Source organism: Engystomops pustulosus, chromosome 2 (genome assembly GCF_040894005.1).
Source record: "Engystomops pustulosus chromosome 2, aEngPut4.maternal, whole genome shotgun sequence".
NCBI classification, from domain to species: Eukaryota; Metazoa; Chordata; class Amphibia; order Anura; family Leptodactylidae; genus Engystomops; species Engystomops pustulosus.
Window position 1 is genome coordinate 13,539,000 of NC_092412.1, and position 22,242 is coordinate 13,561,241.

The 22,242-nt window shown below is 44.5% G+C and overlaps 2 protein-coding genes and 1 long non-coding RNA gene across 11 annotated transcripts in view; 1 reads left to right on the forward strand and 2 right to left on the reverse strand.

Annotated features, from left to right (window-relative positions):
* Positions 1 to 22,242, forward strand: part of LOC140119790 (uncharacterized) — an 822,703-nt gene that overhangs the window by 791,916 nt on the left and 8,545 nt on the right. For 4 of the 9 annotated variants that reach the window (XM_072139167.1, XM_072139171.1, XM_072139172.1 and 1 more), the window contains 5 exons: positions 12,587 to 13,024; positions 13,137 to 13,506; positions 13,620 to 13,768; positions 13,851 to 13,908; positions 15,539 to 17,894. In XM_072139167.1, coding sequence (XP_071995268.1) covers positions 13,422 to 13,506; positions 13,620 to 13,768; positions 13,851 to 13,908; positions 15,539 to 17,655 — 2,409 coding nt within the window. In that variant the 5' untranslated portion in view covers positions 12,587 to 13,024; positions 13,137 to 13,421 and the 3' untranslated portion in view covers positions 17,656 to 17,894. Of the gene's footprint in view, positions 1 to 4,297; positions 4,433 to 12,318; positions 12,475 to 12,586; positions 13,025 to 13,136; positions 13,507 to 13,619; positions 13,769 to 13,850; positions 13,909 to 14,075; positions 14,264 to 15,538; positions 17,895 to 22,242 lie in introns of those variants that run through there. The other 5 variants (XM_072139169.1, XM_072139173.1, XM_072139175.1 and 2 more) reach the window with 5 other exon arrangements.
* The window catches only part of LOC140119963 (uncharacterized), a 1,020,783-nt gene that overhangs the window by 230,971 nt on the left and 767,570 nt on the right, over positions 1 to 22,242 (reverse strand). The gene's annotated exons all lie outside the window — the stretch shown is intronic.
* Positions 1,776 to 21,495, reverse strand: LOC140119988 (uncharacterized). The gene is made up of 3 exons (XR_011853434.1): positions 21,386 to 21,495; positions 19,820 to 19,842; positions 1,776 to 2,161 (listed from the first exon to the last, which is right to left on the reverse strand). It is a non-coding gene; the product is annotated as an uncharacterized lncRNA (long non-coding RNA).

Sequence of the window (22,242 nt, forward strand, 5' to 3'; positions counted from 1 at the left end):
TTGCAGATGGGTGGAAGACTTCAGGAACCTTTTGACAAGGTTGGCGCATGGACCATCCCTCCCCGGTGCAGCACAGATACCATGTTCCTCCCATTGTCTGTCACATGGTTCGCTGAGAAAGCCACACATTGATTTCTTCTTGCATGGTGCGGAGCACAGTTCCTCTCCTGTGTGACTTTGCCCAGGCAAACCAGGTGTAGAACTGTGTGACACTGCTGTGCCCTACACATGTGGTATGATGGAGCAGCAGCAGCAGTTTGGCAACATGGAGGAGAAAGCTACGTCTACTGTTCAAGTTGTTGGTGTGGCTGGGCGGGAAGCACATTCACCCAGAGGGCCGTAAAGGACATGTACTGGCCCTGACCATAGTTACAGCTCCATATGTCCGCACTGCAGTGCACCTTGGAAGAACCGATAAGCTCTTGGACTCGTCCACCTTCTGTTCTCCATATTTGTGAAGGGCTGGTAAAAGAAGAAAAGAAAAGGAATTTCATCTTGGAACTCTCTACCTCGGTTTGGCACAAGCTATTAGTTCTCTGAAGGGTGCAGAGTCCCCTACTTGGAAATGGAGGAACTGCAGTACCAACAACTTGGACAGGAACACGGTCAGCTTCTGCACCTTAGGATGGCTGGACGCATACAGTTGTCTCTTTGTAATCGCCTCTTTCAATGACTGCTGGCGCCATGCGGAGTGAGGAGCAGGAGCATCTGGCCCGGGAGGTGATGTCAAAGACAAACCGCTCCCTTCGGCAGAGTTGCTGGAGCCATGACTGGCTGAAATGGCATGTGTGCCACTAGGTACTGCTGCGGCGGCAGAATGGACCACCACATTTGAGACACGTCTCTCCCAGGCCATTGGATGGTGACGCTGCATGTGTTGACGCAGGGCCGTGTTGCCAACGGTAGCTCCCTGGCTGCCTCGATGTGCCCCTACTCACTTGGACCTGCGAAGCAGGTTTTATACCCCTCGGCCGTTTGACTCCCGCCCTCGCACTGCTGCCACCTTGCTGACTCACGGCCACAGTATCGACTTGCTGCCTGACGAGCAAGCTGACACCCTCTTCTTCTGACGATGATGATGAAGCCCTTGCTTCACCCGGCTCCCAAGTGCGATCGGCTACATCATCATCGATTTGTGTTTCGCTGACACTGCTATTCTCCTCAACGGTCTCCGTATGCACAGCCTGACTACTTGCAAGTGCAACATAACTTCCCATGCCACTCTCCACATCTCTACTTTCCCGCCTACTGCACGAAGCAGCGTGTGTATGCCCCACCTCTTCACTGCCAAGCAGCTGCTGTCTTCATAGAGTTCGTCCTCACTGTATAGTGGCGCTGAGCCCAGGCCAGCTAGTAGATCTCTGGCTGAGGGAAATGGACAGGACAGAGGCTGGTTGAGGACAGGTGAGGGCCGCTGACCTGCTCCTAGGCCATGCCAACTAAGGGTTGTATCTGACAAACCCACGGACTCTTGCAGGGGGTGGTCAGATGTCATTTGAGAGGAAGTGGTGACCTAGTCAACCAATCAAGAACATTTGGGTTGTTCATCAACACACTGCCACTAGATGACACCGGCGTTTCTGGCCTCACAGAGTCACCCCTGCTGCGACCTGTGCCTGCTCCACCTGCCACCTCTCTGTCTGACATATTGGTTAATCATCTATGTTGATTTGACACAGATTTCTTGATATCTACTTTAGCAACAAAAAAAGAACTGAAATTTGCGGAATACAGAACCCCAAAAATCACACCATCAACTATGTTGATTTGACACAGATTTCAACTTTAGCAACAAAAAATAATTGAGATTTGGGGTATACAGATTCCCCAAAATGGACACTGTGTACTTAGAGCAAAAATCAATCCATCACCTACTGAGTACAAGCAGATAGACGCTAGAGACAGCACATGCAGTGTGAAATGACGGGATTGCAAATGGACGTCAGTTTTTATAGGGCTGTGACATCACATAAGCATGACGGTGACAAGCTGATTGGCTTACATCTCTGCACATGTGATCAAGGGTGTTCCTTTCTTCTTCCCAGAGTTCTCTGCCCCATGTAACATGTTGTGCTCACTGCCATTTTGCATAAAAAAGGTGAAAAAAAATTTGTTCCCACGAACCACCGTGAACTTCGGACTTGTGCAGAACCTGGCAAACCTGCAAAATGGAGTCACAAAACAGTAGGTCATAAGCATACTGTAAAAGAACAACATCTGACAACATAATCTGACAATCACCAACAGAATACCTCCCACTCTGGCACCTTACAAGTGGTTCTTTGCCACAATTATAGTGAGCGTACTGCCATACATGGACATTTAAAGGCAAAGTACATTATATCACACAAGGAAATAACCTTATCCAGTCCTTGCAGCCGGTGAAACATTAGTGACATTCAAGGTAGACAATAAAAGTAGACTTAGCCTCGAGCGCTCTTTGTCAATTCTAGTCACTGGCGGTAAAGACTCCTGCGGAAGTCACCTCGATGGTCAAATGTTCATTTTAGTGACGCCCCCCAGTCAACGCCAATTAAATGTTAGAGATATTTAATCTAGGGCTCCAACAAGCCTTTACAGTAAGGTGATTTCCAAATTAACTGCTATAACCAAAACTGCTACCGGTACCGTCTCCAGACTCCAAACCCCATCTGTGGACGTCGGGTCCTCTTACCACAGTTTTTAACCGTTTGTGCAGACACATGCTCATTTGTGGCTGCTGGAGGTCATTTTGCAGGGCTCTAACAGTGCTCCACCCGTTCCTCTTTGCACAAAGACGAGGTAGCGGTCCTGCTGCTTGGTTGTTGCCCTCCTACGGCCCCCTCCACATCTCCTGGTGTACTGGCTGGACACTACACTGACAGACACAGCAAACCTTCTTGCCACAGATCGCATTGATGTGCCATCCTGGATGAGCTGCACTACCTGAGCCACTTGTGTGGTTTGTAGAGTCAGTCTACAAGTATGAAAGCACCACCAACATTAAGAATTGAACAAAACATCAGCCAGAAAGCATTGGTACTGAGAAGTGGTCTGTGGTCCCCACCTGCAGAACCACTCCTATATTGAGTGTGTCTTCCTAACTGCCTGTTAAATTCATTGCCAATCAGCATTGTTTTTCACATCAGTGATTTTTCACTGAACCCATTTTGGCTTATGGACAAATACAGATTGCTTTTCTCTTCCCGGCTTCAGTGATTTTCAACGATGTCTTACTGAACCAACTGCAGTGACTGGCACAAACTGGAGGCATCTGTGTAGCGTTTAACCTGAAAGACAAGCCTGGCTGCTGCATTATAAGAGATTGTACAGGAGAGAGTTTAGTAAGTGGAAGACCAGGGGCGCAAGGAGTGCGACCACGACCCGGGAAGGACCTGAGCCAGCACCAACTCTCCCTGCCTGCCCTAACTTTATGTAATCCTGGAGGGACCGGAGAGTAGTGCCAGATGAGTGCAAGCCTCAACCACACTGTGCTCACTGCACTCTATGTATAGTGTATGTGCTGTGTGTAGTGAGTGTGCTGGACATCTCCTGCACTGTCCATCATGCTCTATACTGTACTGCTGTGACTACTACTACACAGCCAGACATCTCCTGCACTGCCCATCATGCTCTATACTGTACTGCTGTGACTACTACTACACAGCCAGACATCCCCTGCACTGTCCATCATGCTCTATACTGTACTCCTGTGACTACTACTACACAGCCAGACATCTCCTGCACTGCCCATCATGCTCTATACTGTACTGCTGTGACTACTACTACACAGCCAGACATCTCCTGCCCTGTCCATCATGCTCTATACTGTACTCCTGTGACTACTACTACACAGCCAGACATCTCCTGCACTGCCCATCATGCTCTATACTGTACTGCTGTGACTACTACTACACAGCCAGACATCTCCTGCACTGCCCATCATGCTCTATACTGTACTCCTGTGACTACTACTACACAGCCAGACATCTCCTGCACTGCCCATCATGCTCTTTACGGTACTGCTGTGACTACTACTACACAGCCAGACATCTCCTGCACTGTCCATCATGCTCTATACTGTACTGCTGTGATTACTATTACACAGCCAGACATCTCCTGCACTGCCCATCATGCTCTATACTGTACTCCTGTGACTACTACTACACAGCCAGACACCTCCTGCACTGCTCATCATGCTCTATACTGTGCTGCATTGGTGCTCGGTATGACACTGCTCCTCCAGTGACTGTGGATGGGGAGGAGGAGGAATCCCAGGCAGAAGGTTATAGACACTGAGGGGAGAGGCTGTTACTCCATGTACAGCGACCAGTCACAGGAACCCGGAAGGAAGCTGGTGTGACGTCACTTGTCACGTGATACTAGAGGTCATGTGACCGGGATAATGTGGGCGGGGCTTCCTGCTCTGTGCTGTGTATGGAGGATGATCCGGGTGAGTACATCTGGGTCCCGGGAGCTGCCCCCCCCCTCCTCACCCTGCAGTCCTATGTAATCCCTTACATGTCAGTATATGCAGTCCTATGTAATCCCTTACATGTCAGTATATGCAGTCCTATGTAATCCCTTACATGTCAGTACATGCAGTCCTATTTAATTACTTACATGTCAGTACTTGCAGTCCTATGTAATCCCTTACATGTCAGTACATGCAGTCCTATGTAATTACTTACATGTCAGTACCTGCAGTCCTATGTAATCCCTTACATGTCAGTACATGCAGTCCTATGTAATTACTTACATGTCAGTACTTGCAGTCCTATGTAATCCCTTACATGTCAGTATATGCAGTCCTATGTAATCCCTTACATGTCAGTATATGCAGTCCTATGTAATCCCTTACATGTCAGTATATGCAGTCCTATGTAATCCCTTACATGTCAGTACCTGCAGTCCTATGTAATCCCTTACATGTCAGTACTTGCAGTTCTATGTAATCCCTTACATGTCAGTATATGCAGTCCTATGTAATCCCTTACATGTCAGTACCTGCAGTCCTATGTAATCCCTTACATGTCAGTATATGCAGTCCTATGTAATCCCTTACATGTCTGTACTTGCAGTCCTATGTAATCCCTTACATGTCAGTACTTGCAGTCCTATATAATCCCTTACATGTCAGTACATGCAGTCCTATGTAATCCCTTACATGTCAGTACATGCAGTCCTATGTAATCCCTTACATGTCAGTACATGCAGTCCTATGTAATCCCTTACATGTCAGTATATGCAGTCCTATGTAATCCCTTACATGTCAGTACATGCAGTCCTATGTAATCCCTTACATGTCAGTACATGCAGTCCTATGTAATCCCTTACATGTCAGTATATGCAGTCCTATGTAATCCCTTACATGTCAGTATATGCAGTCCTATGTAATCCCTTACATGTCAGTACATGCAGTCCTATGTAATCCCTTACATGTCAGTACATGCAGTCCTATGTAATCCCTTACATGTCAGTACATGCAGTCCTATGTAATCCCTTACATGTCAGTACATGCAGTCCTATGTAATCCCTTACATGTCAGTACATGCAGTCCTATGTAATCCCTTACATGTCAGTACATGCAGTCCTATGTAATCCCTTACATGTCAGTATATGCAGTCCTATGTAATCCCTTACATGTCAGTACATGCAGTCCTATGTAATCCCTTACATGTCAGTACATGCAGTCCTATGTAATCCCTTACATGTCAGTACATGCAGTCCTATGTAATCCCTTACATGTCAGTACATGCAGTCCTATGTAATCCCTTACATGTCAGTACATGCAGTCCTATGTAATCCCTTACATGTCAGTAGTTGCAGTCCTATGTAATCCCTTACATGTCAGTGTATGCAGTCCTATGTAATCCCTTACATGTCAGTAGTTGCAGTCCTATGTAATCCCTTACATGTCAGTGTATGCAGTCCTATGTAATCCCTTACATGTCAGTATATGCAGTCCTATGTAATCCCTTACATGTCAGTACATGCAGTCCTATGTAATCCCTTACATGTCAGTATATGCAGTCCTGTGTAATCCCTTACATGTCAGTACCTGCAGTCCTATGTAATCCCTTACATGTCAGTATATGCAGTCCTATGTAATCCCTTACATGTCAGTACATGCAGTCCTATGTAATCCCTTACATGTCAGTACATGCAGTCCTATGTAATCCCTTACATGTCAGTACATGCAGTCCTATGTAATCCTTTACATGTCAGTATATGCAGTCCTATGTAATCCCTTACATGTCAGTATATGCAGTCCTATGTAATCCCTTACATGTCAGTACATGCAGTCCTATGTAATCCCTTACATGTCAGTAGTTGCAGTCCTATGTAATCCCTTACATGTCAGTGTATGCAGTCCTATGTAATCCCTTACATGTCAGTATATGCAGTCCTATGTAATCCCTTACATGTCAGTACCTGCAGTCCTATGTAATCCCTTACATGTCAGTACATGCAGTCCTATGTAATCCCTTACATGTCAGTATATGCAGTCCTATGTAATCCCTTACATGTCAGTATATGCAGTCCTTTGTAATCCCTTACATGTCAGTACCTGCAGTCCTATGTAATCCCTTACATGTCCGTATATGCAGTCCTATGTAATCCCTTACATGTCAGTACCTGCAGTCCCATGTAATCCCTTACATGTCAGTACCTGCAGTCCTATGTAATCCCTTACATGTCAGTAGTTGCAGTCCTATGTAATCCCTTACATGTCAGTATATGCAGTCCTATGTAATCCCTTACATGTCAGTACATGCAGTCCTATGTAATCCCTTACATGTCAGTATATGCAGTCCTATGTAATCCCTTACATGTCAGTACTTGCAGTCCTATGTAATCCCTTACATGTCAGTATGTGCAGTCCTATGTAATCCCTTACATGTCAGTATATGCAGTCCTATGTAATCCCTTACACGTCAGTACCTGCAGTCCTATGTTATCCCTTACATGTCAGTACTTCTAGTTGTGCTGCTGCTGTCGCTCCTGGTGCTGGTACTAGTGCTGGAGGAGACAGTGTAACTAGGAATAATGCTGGGAGATCTACAGTCATGGCCATAAGTTTTGAGAATGACACAAATATTATATTGTCACATGATGTGTCCTTCTGGTTTGTCAGATGTTTTATCACATACAGAAATACAAGTGCAATCATATTACAAGTAACAAAAGCTTTTATATATAGTTACAATGAGTTACTGCAGCGAGTCAGTATCTGCAGGACATCTCCTTCTCCCTGGCAGCTCTCACTCACCTTCTGGACCAAATCCTGACTGATAGCCGTCCATTCCTGCACAATCACTGCTGCATTCTGTCACAATTTGTTGGTTTTTGTTTGTCCCCCGTCTCTTGATGATTGACCACAAGTTCTCAATGGAATTAAGATCTGGGGAGTTTCCAGGCCATGGACCCAAAATCTCTATGTTTTGTTCCCTGAGCCATTTAGTTCTCCCCTTTGCTTTATGGAAGGTGCTCCATCATGCTGGATGAGGCATTGCTCATCCCAAACTGCTCTTGGACGGTTGGGAGAAGTTGCTCTTGGAGGACATTCTGGTCCCGTTCTTTATTCATGGATGTGTTTTTAGGCAAGACTGTGAGAGAGCCGATTCCCTTGTCTGAGAAGCCGCCCCACACATGAATGGTTGCTGGAGGCTTTACAGTTGGCATGAGACAAGACTGGTGACATCGCTCTCCTTGTCTTCTCCCAACAAGCTGTTTTCCAGATGTTCCAAACAATCGGAAAGGGAATTCATCAGAGACAATGACTTTCCCCCAGTCCTCAGCAGTCCACTCCCTGCACCTCCTGCAGAATATCAGTCTGTCTCTGATGTTTTCTGGAGAGAAGTGGCTTCTTTGCTGCCCTCCTGGACACCAGGCCTTGCTCCAGGAGTCTCCGCAGTGTCACAGTGCGTGCAGATGCCTCACACCTGTCTGCTGCCATTCCTGAGCAAGCTCTGCGATGCTGGGAGCCCCATCCCCAAGCTGAAACACTTTTAAGAGACGGTCCTGGCGCTTGCTGGTCCTTCTTGGGTGCCTGGAGCCTTTTTGGCAACAATGGATCCTCTCTCCTTGAATTCCTTGATGATGCGATAGATTGGTGACTGAGGTGCAATCTTTCTAGCTGTGATACTCTTTCTTGTTAGGACAGTTTTGTGCAGTGCAATGATGACTGCATGTGTTTCTTTAGAGATAACCATGGGTAACAGAAGAGAAACAATGATGCCAAGCACCAGCCTCCTCTTAAAGTGTCCAGTGGTGTGATTCTTACTTAATACTGACAGATTGATCTCCAGCCCTGTCCCCATCAGCCCCCGCACCTGTGTTACTGGAGCAATTACTGAAACGATGTTAGCTGCTTCTTTTAAGGCGCCTGCAATGAAGTTGAAATGTGTTTTGGGGGAAAAAGTTCATTTTCTAGGCAAATATTGACTTTACAATTAATTGCTGTTAAGCTGATCTCTCTTTATAACATTCTGGAGTATATGAAAATTGCCTTTATAAAACCTGATGCAGTAAAAATTAGCATTTGTATCATTCTCAAAACTTTTGGCCATGACTGTAGGAGGAGGATGAGATCCCACGTAGTAAGAGAAACCATATAGAGGGCAGGAGCGTCACTAGGCAGATCTAGAGTGTGACTATCATGACTTAGAGGGCAGGTGTAATATCATGGGTATCAGTGAGACATGGCTGGACTATATCTATGGCTGGGCTCTCAGTATTGGCGGTTACAGCCTTTGTTAAAATGATGATATAAGTAAGAAAGGTTGGAGGGGTCCGACATGTGATTCCCGTGGTAGCGTTCCACAGCTCTCAATAACCGCTTCATCCTGACCCCTGGCGGCTGAAACATACCTTTTTTTGGTGCGCAGTCCAAAGGTCTCAGTAGGAACAAACAACCTTTACTGCCTTTCTTAGTCACTTAAATGGGCCTTGTGAAAACTGCAGTAAGTATCAAATCTTCAGTTCTTCTACTAATTTCTTCAGTTCTTCTTTCTCTTTCAATTTTTCACTCTTTGTTTCATTGCAGCCAATTGGTAAGCTCAAAATTGTACTCATTTTGCTCATGTATGTACAATCTGCCCCCAACATCAAAGAAAATGATATTGTTGTTAATTTATTAAACAAGAAAAACTGAAATATCACATGGTCATACGTATTCAGCCTCTTTGAGGTAACACTCATATGTAACTCGCACGCTGTCCATTTCCTTCTGATTCTCCTTGAGATGGTTCTACTCCTTCATTGGAGTCCAGCTGTATTTAATTAAACTGATTAGACTTGATTAGGAAAGCCACACACTTTTCTTTATAAGACCTCACAGCTCACAGTGTATGTCAGAGCACGTGAGAATCATGAGGTCTAAGGAGCTGCACATGAACCTCAGAGACAGAATTGTGGCAAGGCACAGATCTGGCAAAGGTTGCTAAAGAATTTCTGTAGCACTCAAGGTTCCTAACAAGGTCCCTAAGTGGCCTTCATAGTTTTTAAATGGAAGAAGTTTGGGACGACCACAACTCTTCTGCGACCTGGCTGTACAGCCGAACTAAGCAATCAAGGGAGGAGAACCTTGTGAGAAAGGTAAAGGAGAACCCCAAGATCACTGTGGCAGAGCTCTAGAGATGCGAAGGGAGATAGAAGAAAGTTCCACAGAGACAACCATCATTGCAGCCTCCACCAGTCGGGGCTTTATGGCAGAGTGTGCTGATGGAAGCATCTCCATACAATTTGCGGAAAAAACAAATGAAGGACTCCCAGACTATGAGAAATAAGATTCTGTGGTCTGATGAGACAAAGACTGAACTTTTTGGTGTTAATTCTAAGCGGTTTGTGTGGAGAAAACCAGGTGCTGCTTATCACTTGCCAAATACAATCCAAACAGTGACACATGGTGGGGGCAGCATCAGGCTATGGGGCAGGGACAGGACCACTGGTTGCAATTAAAGGAAAGATGAATGTGGCCAAGTACAGAGATATCCTGAATTAAAACCTCTTCCAGATGCTCTGGACCGAAGATGGGGCTGAAGCTTCACTTTCTAACAAGACAATGACCTAAGCACACAGCTAAAATAACACAGCGGAGGTTTCAGAACATCTCTGTGACTAATCCTGACCGGCCCAGCCAGAGCCCCGACCTAAACCCAATGAAGCATCACTAGAGAGACTTGAAAATTGGTTCCACCAATGTTCACCATCCAACCTGAGGTAACGGAACAGGAAGATGTAGAGGATCCCCAAATCCAGGTGTGAAAAACATCATTTCCAAAAAGACTGTGTTATGCCCATTACAAGTGGGCAACTAGCACTCCGGACTTCTGAATTTCAGCAGCTCAGGGCACAAATAATGTATTCAGAATAAATAAGACGTTTTAAAAATATTCTAAAAAGTATTCTAAAAAACATTGTGGTTAACTGAAAAGAACGGCAATACACAAGAAAGATAAATAATTGAAACGGATAAAACATGAAGGTAGTGATGAGGCGTTAGAGGAGTATAGAGAAAAATAAATTGTGAAAAAAATAACTTGAGGATCAAAGTGGAGGTCGATGAGGAATTACCTGAGTATCATACTGGAGGGTTTGAGGGTCTAGGTGAAGGAAGATGAGGAATAACCTGGGGGTCACGAGGGATCTATCTTGTTGTGGGTCTTTGTGTGTAACATTGATTCTATGATGAACTGTTGTTCATAGAGCAAGCTGTGGTGCTCTTCCATAGGACATGTCTAATATGCTACCCTGATGGAGTGGTGCAGGAATCGTGGGATTGTTCCACAGGGCATGAAGAACTTAGAAACGAGGTGCAGAATCTAACTCCTCTACTGAATTGTTAGTACCAACCAGGGTCCATGGACAAGCCTGATACAGACCTTGTGAAAGAATTTTTCACTGGAGGCTAAAGATATGTGGAGAATTGAGCCACAGTGAGAAGCTGAAGCTGACAATAATGGTCTGTGAGAAAATGGCGATAATTGACCAAATAGAGACAGCCCAGTGCCAGCAAGTCACTAGTGAAGTTTGCTCATGGGATCATCGCAAGCTTTCAGCTGCATTTCCTGCTTTTCGGGAGCACAGAGAGAACTTCGACAACTGTTTTGGAACATTTGAGATTATCTGTAAGTCCTATAGTATTGCAGAGGAGAAAAGAAAACTGAAACGGCTGGCAGAATCGGAGTCGTATTCAGGCAGGAGATCAGGACATGCGGGGAAGGACCGGAGGCAGGGACGTAGCAGAAGGTCAAGACAGGCGGCAGAGAATCGAGGTCACAGCAGATAGATCACAATAGTCTTAATATAAACAGGGCACAAAGATCTGGCAGGGAACAAAGGAAAAGGCAGGCTATATATCAGGGCAGTTTCCGACCAGCGCCAATTAGCGGCGCACTGGCCCTTTACATTTCACAAAGCCGGCACATGCGCGCACTAGGGTTCGGGGACGGGAGCACCGGACCACACTCTGGCGTGTGGACGCATGAGCAACCCTGCAACTGTCGCCTCGACCCAGGGGGATTACTCTACCCGACTATTTTTACTACACTTCCTGTGGGTCAACTTATAGGTTGGACTTGATGGACCTGCATATTTTACCAAACTTATATATTATGAAACCCATGGAATATTTTTTGTTTTTGCAGTATCTCTAGTCAGATCGAGGACAAGGAGGTAGCTATGAAGCATAGGCAGCTTGGCTACTGAACCAACAATGGAGGGCAGTGTCCATGGTAGACAATTCTCCCAGATTCACTGACCTAGGGAGGTCACTGGGGTCCTTACAAATCAAGAGTAGCTATGGATACAACAGGAAAAAAGTATGTAGTGAACCAATTGTACAAGTTCTCCCACTTACAAACAAGGGAGGCCTGTAACTGACATCATAGGTAGACAGAATAATCCAGAAAATCACATTGTCTAATTTTTAAAGAATTTATTTTCAAATTATGGTAGAAAACAATTTGGTCAACAACGAAATTTCATCTCAATAGTATGTTATATATCTTTTGTTGGCAATGACAGAGGTCAAATGTTTTCTTGAAGTTTTTCTGAAGATTTTCTGAATGTGTTTTCACATTTTGTCTCTCATAGTTGAGGTTCTACAGATTATGTCAGTCACAGGCTTCTCATGCTTATAAGTGGGAGAACTCGCACAATTGGTGGCTGACTAAATACTTTTTTCCCCCACTATATCCATTGCTACTAATGATTTCTAAGGACTCCAGTGACCTCCTTAGGTAGGAATTTAGTAGATGTGTTATTGAAAATCCTAATATGAAATCCTAACCTCTCCGGACCACCAACACCTGAATCCTTCTCATTTTCCCATAGGTTCCGTTCCTACTAGACTCTAATAAATAAAGGTTCCTTCAAAATATGATAGTCTTCTCAATCCCTACTCAGTCACTTACGGAGCAGGTCAGAGAGCAGATGGCGGCCAGGATCCTGGAGCTCACCCTGGAGATGATCCCCTTGATAACCGGAGAGGTGAGAGTCTCCCAGGACACGGCTCTTATCTCTAGGAATAACAGCGGGAAATGACTGGAGAGGTGAAGGATTCTTAGGATCTATGTAGTGATCAGTGTCTCCCCATACACAGGATTACACAGTAGTGAAGAAGTCGTCTGGTGAGTGTGTGACCACCCGTGTGTCAGGAGGATGGACCCAGAGCCCCATCACCGAGCCTCCACCTCATTCACTGATACATGAGCAGAAGATCCTAGAACTTACCTCCAGGATCACTGAGCTGCTGAGCGGAGAGGTGAGTGCTGCCGGGAATGCTGGGACATTGTACAATAACACAAGGGAGGTGTCTGGATGATGACTGTGTCATTGTGGGTGTCAGGTTCCTATAAGGTGTCAGGACGTCGTTGTCTATTTCTCCATGGAGGAGTGGGAGTATATAGAAGGACACAAGGAAAAATACAAGGGCATCAAGATGGTGAAGGCTCCACCAAGGATGGACAAAGATAAAAACCAGATGTCTGCCAGGATCCTGGAGCTCACCCTGGAGATGATCTCCTTGATAACCGGAGAGGTGAGAGTCTCCCAGGACACGGCTCTTATCTCTAGGAATAACAGCGGGAAATGACTGGAGAGGTGAAGGATTCTTAGGATCTATGTAGTGATCAGTGTCTCCCCATACACAGGATTACACAGTAGTGAAGAAGTCGTCTGGTGAGTGTGTGACCCCCCGTGTGTCAGGAGGATGGACCCAGAGCCCCATCACCGAGCCTCCACCTCATTCACTGATACATGAGCAGAAGATCCTAGAACTTACCTCCAGGATCACTGAGCTGCTGAGCGGAGAGGTGAGCGCTGCCGGGAATGCTGGGACATTGTACAATAACACAAGGGAGGTGTCTGGGTGATGACTGTGTCATTGTGTGTGTCAGGTTCCTATAAGGTGTCAGGACGTCACTGTCTATTTCTCCATGGAGGAGTGGGAGTATATAGAAGGACACAAGGACCAGTACAAGGACATCATGATGGAGGACCACCAGCCCCTCACATCACCAGGTAAGAGGAGACCTTCCTGATTATAGAGGACAGAGCAGGTGTGAGGTCACCTCCTCCATCATCTCATCATCACATATAGACAATGTATCAGTCACTGTGTATATTTCCTATAGATGGATCCAGTCAGAGAAATCCACCAGAGAGATGTCCCAGTCCTGACGATTCCCGAGATATCAAAGAGGAACCAGAGAGATGTCCCAGTCCTCAGTATTTCCATTTTCTCAAAAAGGAACCAGAGGAGAACATCCCACTGGATTATCAGGTAGATTAAATGGAGATTCCTGTAAATCCTCTACAGATTAATAGGAGTGTTTTCTCATGTCCCTCATGTCGGATCTTTCCAGGAAAGTTGTGGTGGAAGGAGGAGCGGAGAGGAAATCCCCTCATCAGTGACAGAGGAGGGTAAGAGCCTTTCATGTATCTTGTGGGTTATTCTTCCCTTATACATTGCAGGGAGAGGTCACATCCAGGGGAGGAGATGGAGATGACCTGATCGGAGATCTATCAATCCAAGTTATAGTTAGAATACAATGAAAAGTGCACTGGGTAAATGTGTTGAGTTTCTTTAGATGAGTAGTTATAGCCCGGGAGGAGGGCTAGAAGAGGTGAACCAGATGTGTCAATTCTGTTCCTCCCGGTGATCACCCGCAGTGCTGAGAGGATGGTCTGCAGAGTGAGGAGGACACATACGTGCTAGAACGTGTTTGAAGAAGAAGTACACAGAGTCATCTCTGCAAGGACCTGCCCACGCTCTATGGTATCTGCATCTTAAAGACACAATTTATTCTAACCTTGCCAGTTCTGGACAGGCAGTAGCGTTTAATCCAACAAATAAAAGGAAATGTATGTGGTCTAGGACGGGAGATCTCCAACTCTCCCTCTCAATGAATATTGTCCAAACAATGAGCACAATAGGTTATTATAAACTTTACTTCAAGTATCATCCATCGATTATTTCAGTCATCTTGTAGTGACGAGAGTATATAACAGTAGCGCTTATTTATATAGCTTATTTCTTATTTCTCGACATCTATATAGCTTGCAAAAATGTTCAACCCTGGATCTCGTGAGTCCATTTGATTTCACAAATACACATTTGTTTGTTTGCCGGTTTGGCATAATAGACAAGTGAAAAAAAAGTCTCTTGATCCTGGGCAGAGACTCTAACTCCTCTAGACGCCATACAATAGTGATGTGAGCCACAGGCAGTAGTGTTTGGCAGGTCCAGATTTGGAAAAGCTGATATCTCAACGGCCCCATAGCAGCTGCAGGATCATCCTCATGTGCGGAATCACTCCTAATTCTAACCACTGGGACATTGGGAGGCTTCGCTTGACTAGAGGACACCATGACCAGAGCTTTGATGAATTTTCCCAGGCTACCAGACCACTTATCATTTACGCAACTGATTGCTGCCTTGTGCATCACTCCTCGTGGGCCAGCCGGCTTGAGTATTGGGCATGGGTGGGGCTCAGCAGTAGGAGGCTTTGTTCTGCCTCTTGCTTGGCGTTTGTTTTCTTTATAGAATCACGTAATATGCAGATATTGTTGCCTACCTAAATGCTAGGAACAAATAATATTGAGGAGAGCACATGATCTAATAATCAACGTTAAGAGATTTTGGGGGGATTTGAGTTGATAGAACTTTCAAGGCCTTGTAGAAATAAAATGGTCCATAAAATAGATTCTGACATTTTCTTGAAATTTGAAAATAATACTATTCAATTTGTAATCTTTCTAGCATTTTAATAAAAAAAGCATGGTTTAGGAAAAATACAAAGTTGAATGGTTCTACAGTTTGTCACATCCAGTACCTCATTGTCCTTCTATTACACTGACTTGAAATGTACAAGGCGCTTAATAAGTGTTTAACCATCGATGAGATTGTACCGGCCACATACTACAATATGGCTCACTCCAGTTTATAAAGTTTGTAGTTATGTGCTGGTTTTGGTATAATATTACAATAGCTGTATAGAGTTCAGGACAAGTCATGTCACACCAATAATTTTATATGGGTTTTATTTTCTAGGTGAAGACAAGATGAATCTCTCCCATCCACCTCCTCCTTCCTCTTCCGCTTATGAAACCGTAGATAATCAGCCACAAACTGGTAAAAATAGAACTGTACAAAGTCTGTCAGAAATATTGTCTGATCCCTCCATTCAGAAGAGGAGTCAAAGAGGAAAAGGGTCTTTTCAGTGTACAGAATGTGGTAAGAACTTTGCCCAGAAAAAGCATCTTGTTCAACATCAGAAAATTCACACAGGAGAGAAGCCATTTTTATGTCTGGAATGTGGAAAAGGTTTTATCCAGAGATCATGTCTTCTTCAACATCAGAGAATTCACACAGGAGAGAAGCCATTTCCATGTCTGGAATGCGGGAAGAGTTTCATCCTCAAACGACAACTTGTTACACATCAGAGAAATCACACAGGGGAGAAGCCATTTCCATGTCTGGAATGCGGGAAGAGTTTTACCAACAAACAACAACTTATTACACATCAGAGAAATCACACAGGGGAGAAGCCATTTCCATGTCTGGAATGCGGGAAGAGTTTTACCAACAAACAACAACTTATTACACATCAAAGAAATCACACAGGAGAGAAGCCATTTTCATGTCTTGAATGTGGGAAAAGTTTTATCCATAAAACGTATCTTCGTCAACATCAGAGAATTCACACAGGAGAGAAGCCATATTCATGTCTGGAATGCGGGAAGAGTTTTATCCAGAGGTCATGTCTTGTAGTGCATCAGCGAAGTCATCATACAAAGGAGAAGCCCTTTCCATGCTCAGAATGTGGAAAGAGTTTTTTGACCAAATCAGATCTTGTTAAACATTTTGGAATTCACAAAGAGGAGAAGCCATTTCCATGTCTGGAATGTGGGAAGGGTTTTACCCATAAATCACTTCTTGTTCAACATCAGAGAATTCACACAGGGGAGAAGCCATTTTTATGTTCAGATTGTGGAAAATCTTTTTTCACCAAATCAGCTCTTGTCACACATCTTGGAATTCACAGAGAGGAAAAGCCTTTTCCATGTCTGGAATGTGGGAAGAGTTTTATCCAGAAATCCCTTCTTGTTCAACATCAGAGAATTCACACAGGCGAAAAGCCATTTTCTTGTGCAGAATGCGGGAAGAGTTTTACCTATCAAACAGGTCTTATTCAACATCAGAGAACCCACACTGGGGAGAAGCCATTTCCATGTCCGGAATGCGGAAAAAGTTTTTCCCAAAAACGTAGTCTTTTTGAACATCAAAAAGGTCACACAGGGGAGGAGCCATTTTCATGTACTGAATGTGGGAAAAGTTTTAAACAAAAATCAGGACTTGCTGAACATCTGAAAATTCACACCGGGGAGAAGCCATTTTCATGTTCAGAATGTGGGGACAGTTTTGCCCAGAAATTTGCTCTTGTTCTACACCAGAGAACTCACACAGGGGAGAAGCCATTTTCATGTCTGGAATGCGGGAAGAGTTTTATCCATAAATCATATCTTGTTCAACATCAGAGAACTCACACAGGGGAGAAACCATTTCCATGTCCAGAATGTGGAAAGAGCTTTACCCAGAAATCAAATCTTGTTCAACATCGAAGAACTCACACAGGAGAGAGGCCATTTCTATGTCCGGAATGTGGAAAAAGTTTTTCCCATAAATTTTCTCTTTTCCAACATCAGAAAGCTCACACAGGGGAGGAGTCATTTCTATGTACTGAATGTGGGAAAAGTTTTAGGCAAAAATCAGGACTTGCTGAACATCTGAAAATTCACACCGGGGAGAAGCCATTTTCATGTTTGGAATGTGGGAATAGTTTTGCTCAAAAATTTGCTCTTGTCCTACACCAGAGAACTCACACAGGGGAGAAGCCATTTTCATGTCAGGAATGTGGGAAAAGTTTTATCCAGAAATCATATCTTGTTCAACATCAGAGAACTCACACAGGGAAGGCATTTCCATGTCTGGAGTGCGGGAAACTTTTTATGTATAAATCGGGTCTTCTTAAACATCAGAAAATTCACACAGGTGAAAAACCATTTTCGTGTCTGGAATGTGGGAAGAGTTTTTCCCAGCGAGCAGGACTTGTTAAACATGAGAAAAAAATTCATGCAAACAAGAAGTCACTCTCATTTACTGAATGAAGGAAATCCTTTACCCAAAAAAATCAACTCTGTCTAGAAATGAAAGCTCTCATGAAGGGCGGTAGACATTTTAAGACTGTGGCATAGAAATCGAATCATTTGAAACATCCAAATCGAGTTGTTTGATTAATATTTGGTGCTTTTCCTTAGTAATTTGCAAACGCTTGTGAGTAAAAGGATATTCCACTTGTGTATGTAACACAATCCTGGGGCAATAAACAGATATTTTGCACCTTCGGAGTATCTTTGAATTCCTTTGTAGAATGCGTCACTTTTGATTTGTGGCACCTTGAACCACAGTTCTGGTTTCACCTGAAAACATAGGTGCCCCGGATCTACAGTTATAGCCCCCTGAAGTGTAGCCCCCTCCAGTCTTTAAATGATGGAGAAGAGGGGGCGAGGGGGGGTCAGAGAGGGAATATACTCACATTTTACTAATGCCAGACAGTTTAGTATAAGGGCTCCTTTCACTGTATTTAGGCCAATTTCAGCATCCTTTTTTTTTTGTTACTATATTACTATGATTACTATAATAATTCTTTATTTATATAGCGCACACAGATTACGCAGCGCTGTACAGAGTTTGCCAAATCGGTTCCTGTCCCCAATGGGGCTCACAATCTAATCAACCTTCTAGTATGTTTGAGTGTGAGAGGAATCCGGAGGACTCGGAGGAAACCCACACAAACACGGAGAGAACATACAAACTCTTTGATAGTTTCCCATATACATTTCATCTGCTCAATAAGTACCGCCTTATAATATAAACCAATATCGTGGACCCCATGCCGCCTTTCTCTACTGAGATATTAATTATTTTCCCATTAGTCCTAGGCGCTTTACCTGCCCAAATAAATTTGATTATCATTTTTTTTGTAGATATCTTAAGAATTCCAGTGGAAATTTGAGACTTCTGCATCTATGGTTGGGAAGTGAGAGTTCTAGTTACGGAGACTGACGATTAAGGCCACCGTGTAGGCGTGTGGAGTCTTATAGCCATGGATGCTCCACTAGGGGGATTCTGGGAAAATATGCAAAGTTTTCCAGGATGGGACTAGGAAAACCTCGCCTCTTTTAGCTACTTGTAAGGCAGCTCCCTGTACATCAAGCATGACCTATAAGAGGCCTTATGACATGATGCGGGATTAAAACCAAACCAGTATATATTCCAGAAGGAACAGACTCCCAACTGTAGACAGCGCTGTTACCACCTGGTTGGTTCTCCTCAGTACAGTACAGGGAACTGGTTTGGCTGTGTGAGAGGCTTGAGGAGACCCAATCAGGTCAAAACAGTGCTGTTATCGAGCGCTGTTGTTATTGGTGGGTGTTTGCTGCAATATGCAGCAAACGGCCACCTTGCATGGAGAGGGTTCAGCCCGTGAGCCCTCTCCATAAACCTGCAGCTGATGTGTCACGTACAGATATGTTGCACGTCGGTAAGGGGTTAAAATAACTTTTAATAGTATCCTGTAATACAATAATTTGTGGGGGGAGGTTCAGTTTCTTTCATAAAGTGAGCCATCTGAATAATTGTTGATAACCTCCTTAAATTTAGTCAAGGACTGCAATGGGTCCAGACAGGTGATGCATCCGGATATAAAGATATTTTTTATGTGCTGGGCAAACTGGGGCAGGCAGTCTATATACTACACTGGGTTGGCTATATACTACAGCGGGCTGGCTGACTGTATACTAAATGGGGCTGGCAGGCTATACACTATGGGGGACTGGCTATATACTACAGGGGACTAGCTATATACTACAGGCGGTTGGCTATATACTACAGGGAGCTGGCTATATACTACAGGGGGCTGGCTGGCTATATACTACAGGGGGCTGGCTATATATACTACAGGGGGCTGGCTGGCTATACCAATGCATTTTCCATCCTAGGCTTATACTTGAGTCAATAGGTTTTCCCAATTTTAGGTGGTCTCTCCTGGTTACGCCACTGACCCCCCCCCCCTCCCCGTTCTCCCTCTCATTTCTACTACAAACTCCAAAAAGCAAATACAGGAGATACTGCAACACCTTCTTACACATGGCAATGTTTCTATAATTGTCAGAATCTAATAAGTTGTAACTGGACAATAAGCAAAACAAACAACCAAACCTTCCCACTCCAAGAATTCTCTCAACAGAAATCTGGAAGTAAAATATTCACCTTTGAAGAGTCTTGATAGATGCCTGGAATAAAACAAAGACTTGAGAAATCACATTCTCCATGTGATAGAAAACATGGCCACCGGGGCTCAGACAAAAGCAAACTAAGATGGCCGCCGCTGAAGGATGGTAGGACGTGTCATCTTCACCAATAAAGGGGCGTAACTAGTGACAAGGTGTGGGGAGAATATGGGGGCACCACAATTATAACAACTCCCTCAATCCACCCCTCTGCTGATATGGGTCAAGGGGGTGGAGTCTAAGAGGGTGCTGGTCTGGATCCTAGATGCCATTTTTTTTTCTCTCAGGGAGGAAAATACATAAAAAATCTCTTTCTCAAATTCTCTCCACACCAAAAACATTGAAATGTTCCTTATCACCTGTCTCTCTCTTCAGTGGGCACTCTGAAGGATTTGTATGTCCTGCCCATCATGCTCTATACTGTACTCCTGTGACTACTACTACACAGCCAGACATCTCCTGCACTGCCCATCATGCTCTATACTGTACTGCTGTGACTACTACACAGCCAGACATCTCCTGCACTGTCCATCATGCTCTATACTGTACTGCTGTGACTACTACTACACAGCCAGACATCTCCTGCACTGCCCATCATGCTCTATACTGTATTGCTGTGACTACTACTACACAGACAGACATCTCCTGCACTGTCCATCATGCTCTATACTGTACCGCTGTGACTACTACACAGTCAAACACTCCTGCACTGCCCATCATGCTCCATACTGTACTCCTGTGACTACTACTACACAGCCAGACATCTCCTGCACTGCCCATCATGCTCTATACTGTACTCCTGTGACTACTACACAGTCAAACACTCCTGCACTGCCCATCATGCTCTATACTGTGCTGCATTGGTGCTCGGTATGACACTGCTCCTCCAGTGACTGTGGATGGGGAGGAGGCTGAGGGAGAGGCTGTTACTCCATGTACAGCGACCAGTCACAGGAACCCGGAAGATGCTACAAATATGCAAATATGTTTTCCACTGCCTCCTTATGACCAGGGGCCCCTGATAATTTTATTGAAGGGAGAACATGGTAACACAATCCCCTAAAATGGCTCTCAGGGGTTCATTGACAAGGAGGATTGTACGTTGGCATTGAAAGGGTTAATGTTATTCTGAGGTAATTTTTATGTTCTGTGTTTCCCGCCGTTTCCATGAGGTAGTTTTGTGCACTTTACTGTCAGATGTTTGTGCCACAGATACTGCCTGCTGATTCGCTGAAGGTGAAGGTCAGCTGTGATTGGTAAACAGCTGGATCTATGGCAGCGCTGTAACCAGGCAGAATATTGGAGGTAGTCAGCTGATTGGCAGCTGGCTACAGTAACTTACCCATAAATTGGGCTGTCAGCAGGGTGTCTGGGCCAATATGAAGAAGAATGCGGTTACAACGCCCCAACCAGCCCACCCTAATGTATTATTTCTCCTAACCGTCACAGTGCTTATTAGTGGGGGTTTTGTCTCCCAGCTCACGCTGGGGAGACTAAGTTATATAATATTGTTATTTTACAAGTGGGGTTTGTGTTGCCATGTTACCTTGTAATACAGGGTCCTCAGCACCAAGTACGACCTACAAGAAGCCTAATAACATGATGTGAGATAAAGCCAAACCAGAAGGAACAGTCTTCAGAAATGCCAGAATGGAGACACCAGAAGCAGGTGTGACGTCACTGGTCACATGACACTAGAGACCATGTGACTGATGTTATGTGGGCGGGGCTTCCTGCTCTGTGCTGTGTATGGAGGATGATCCGGGTGAGTAAATGTGCAGGTTACAGGGAAGAACCAGTCATAGAGATCACAGGGGGAGTCCGGGAGGGGACAGCTGCCAGTATATAGTGAGAGCAGAGAGAAGCAGCTGTATACAGAGTATAATACAACATACACGTAAAGCATCAGGTCATTAACCCATTAATGCTGCAGACCTTTTCTATTTGTGATTTCTTATTTCAGTCCCCATATTCCAAAATGTATCACTATCAAACAAAGGTCCCGACAATGCAGGGAGTGCAGGGACCTGCATACGTGCGAAACATTTCTGTCGGATTTTGCATGATAAATCTGGCACATGTTACGACTGAGCACCAGAACGCCCCATAGTTTGTGTCCCATGATGACTAGCGCAGCCGTCCCCACAAAACAGTTGCGTGCGACACATGTGGTGCAGACACTTCTGAAATACACGTACAAGCAGTTTGCACTTGAAAGAACGTACAAAGTCCGACAGAAAACTGGCGCAAAACCCTAAGTAAATGTGCCCCATTATTTTCAGTTTATGGGGTTCCCCACATTTTGATGCAGTGATACCGAACATGTGTCTGTGTATTTGTTTTTACTTGTGTTGTAGAGAAAGTTTCTGACTATTTTGCCAGTGTGTAATACTATGCATTTGT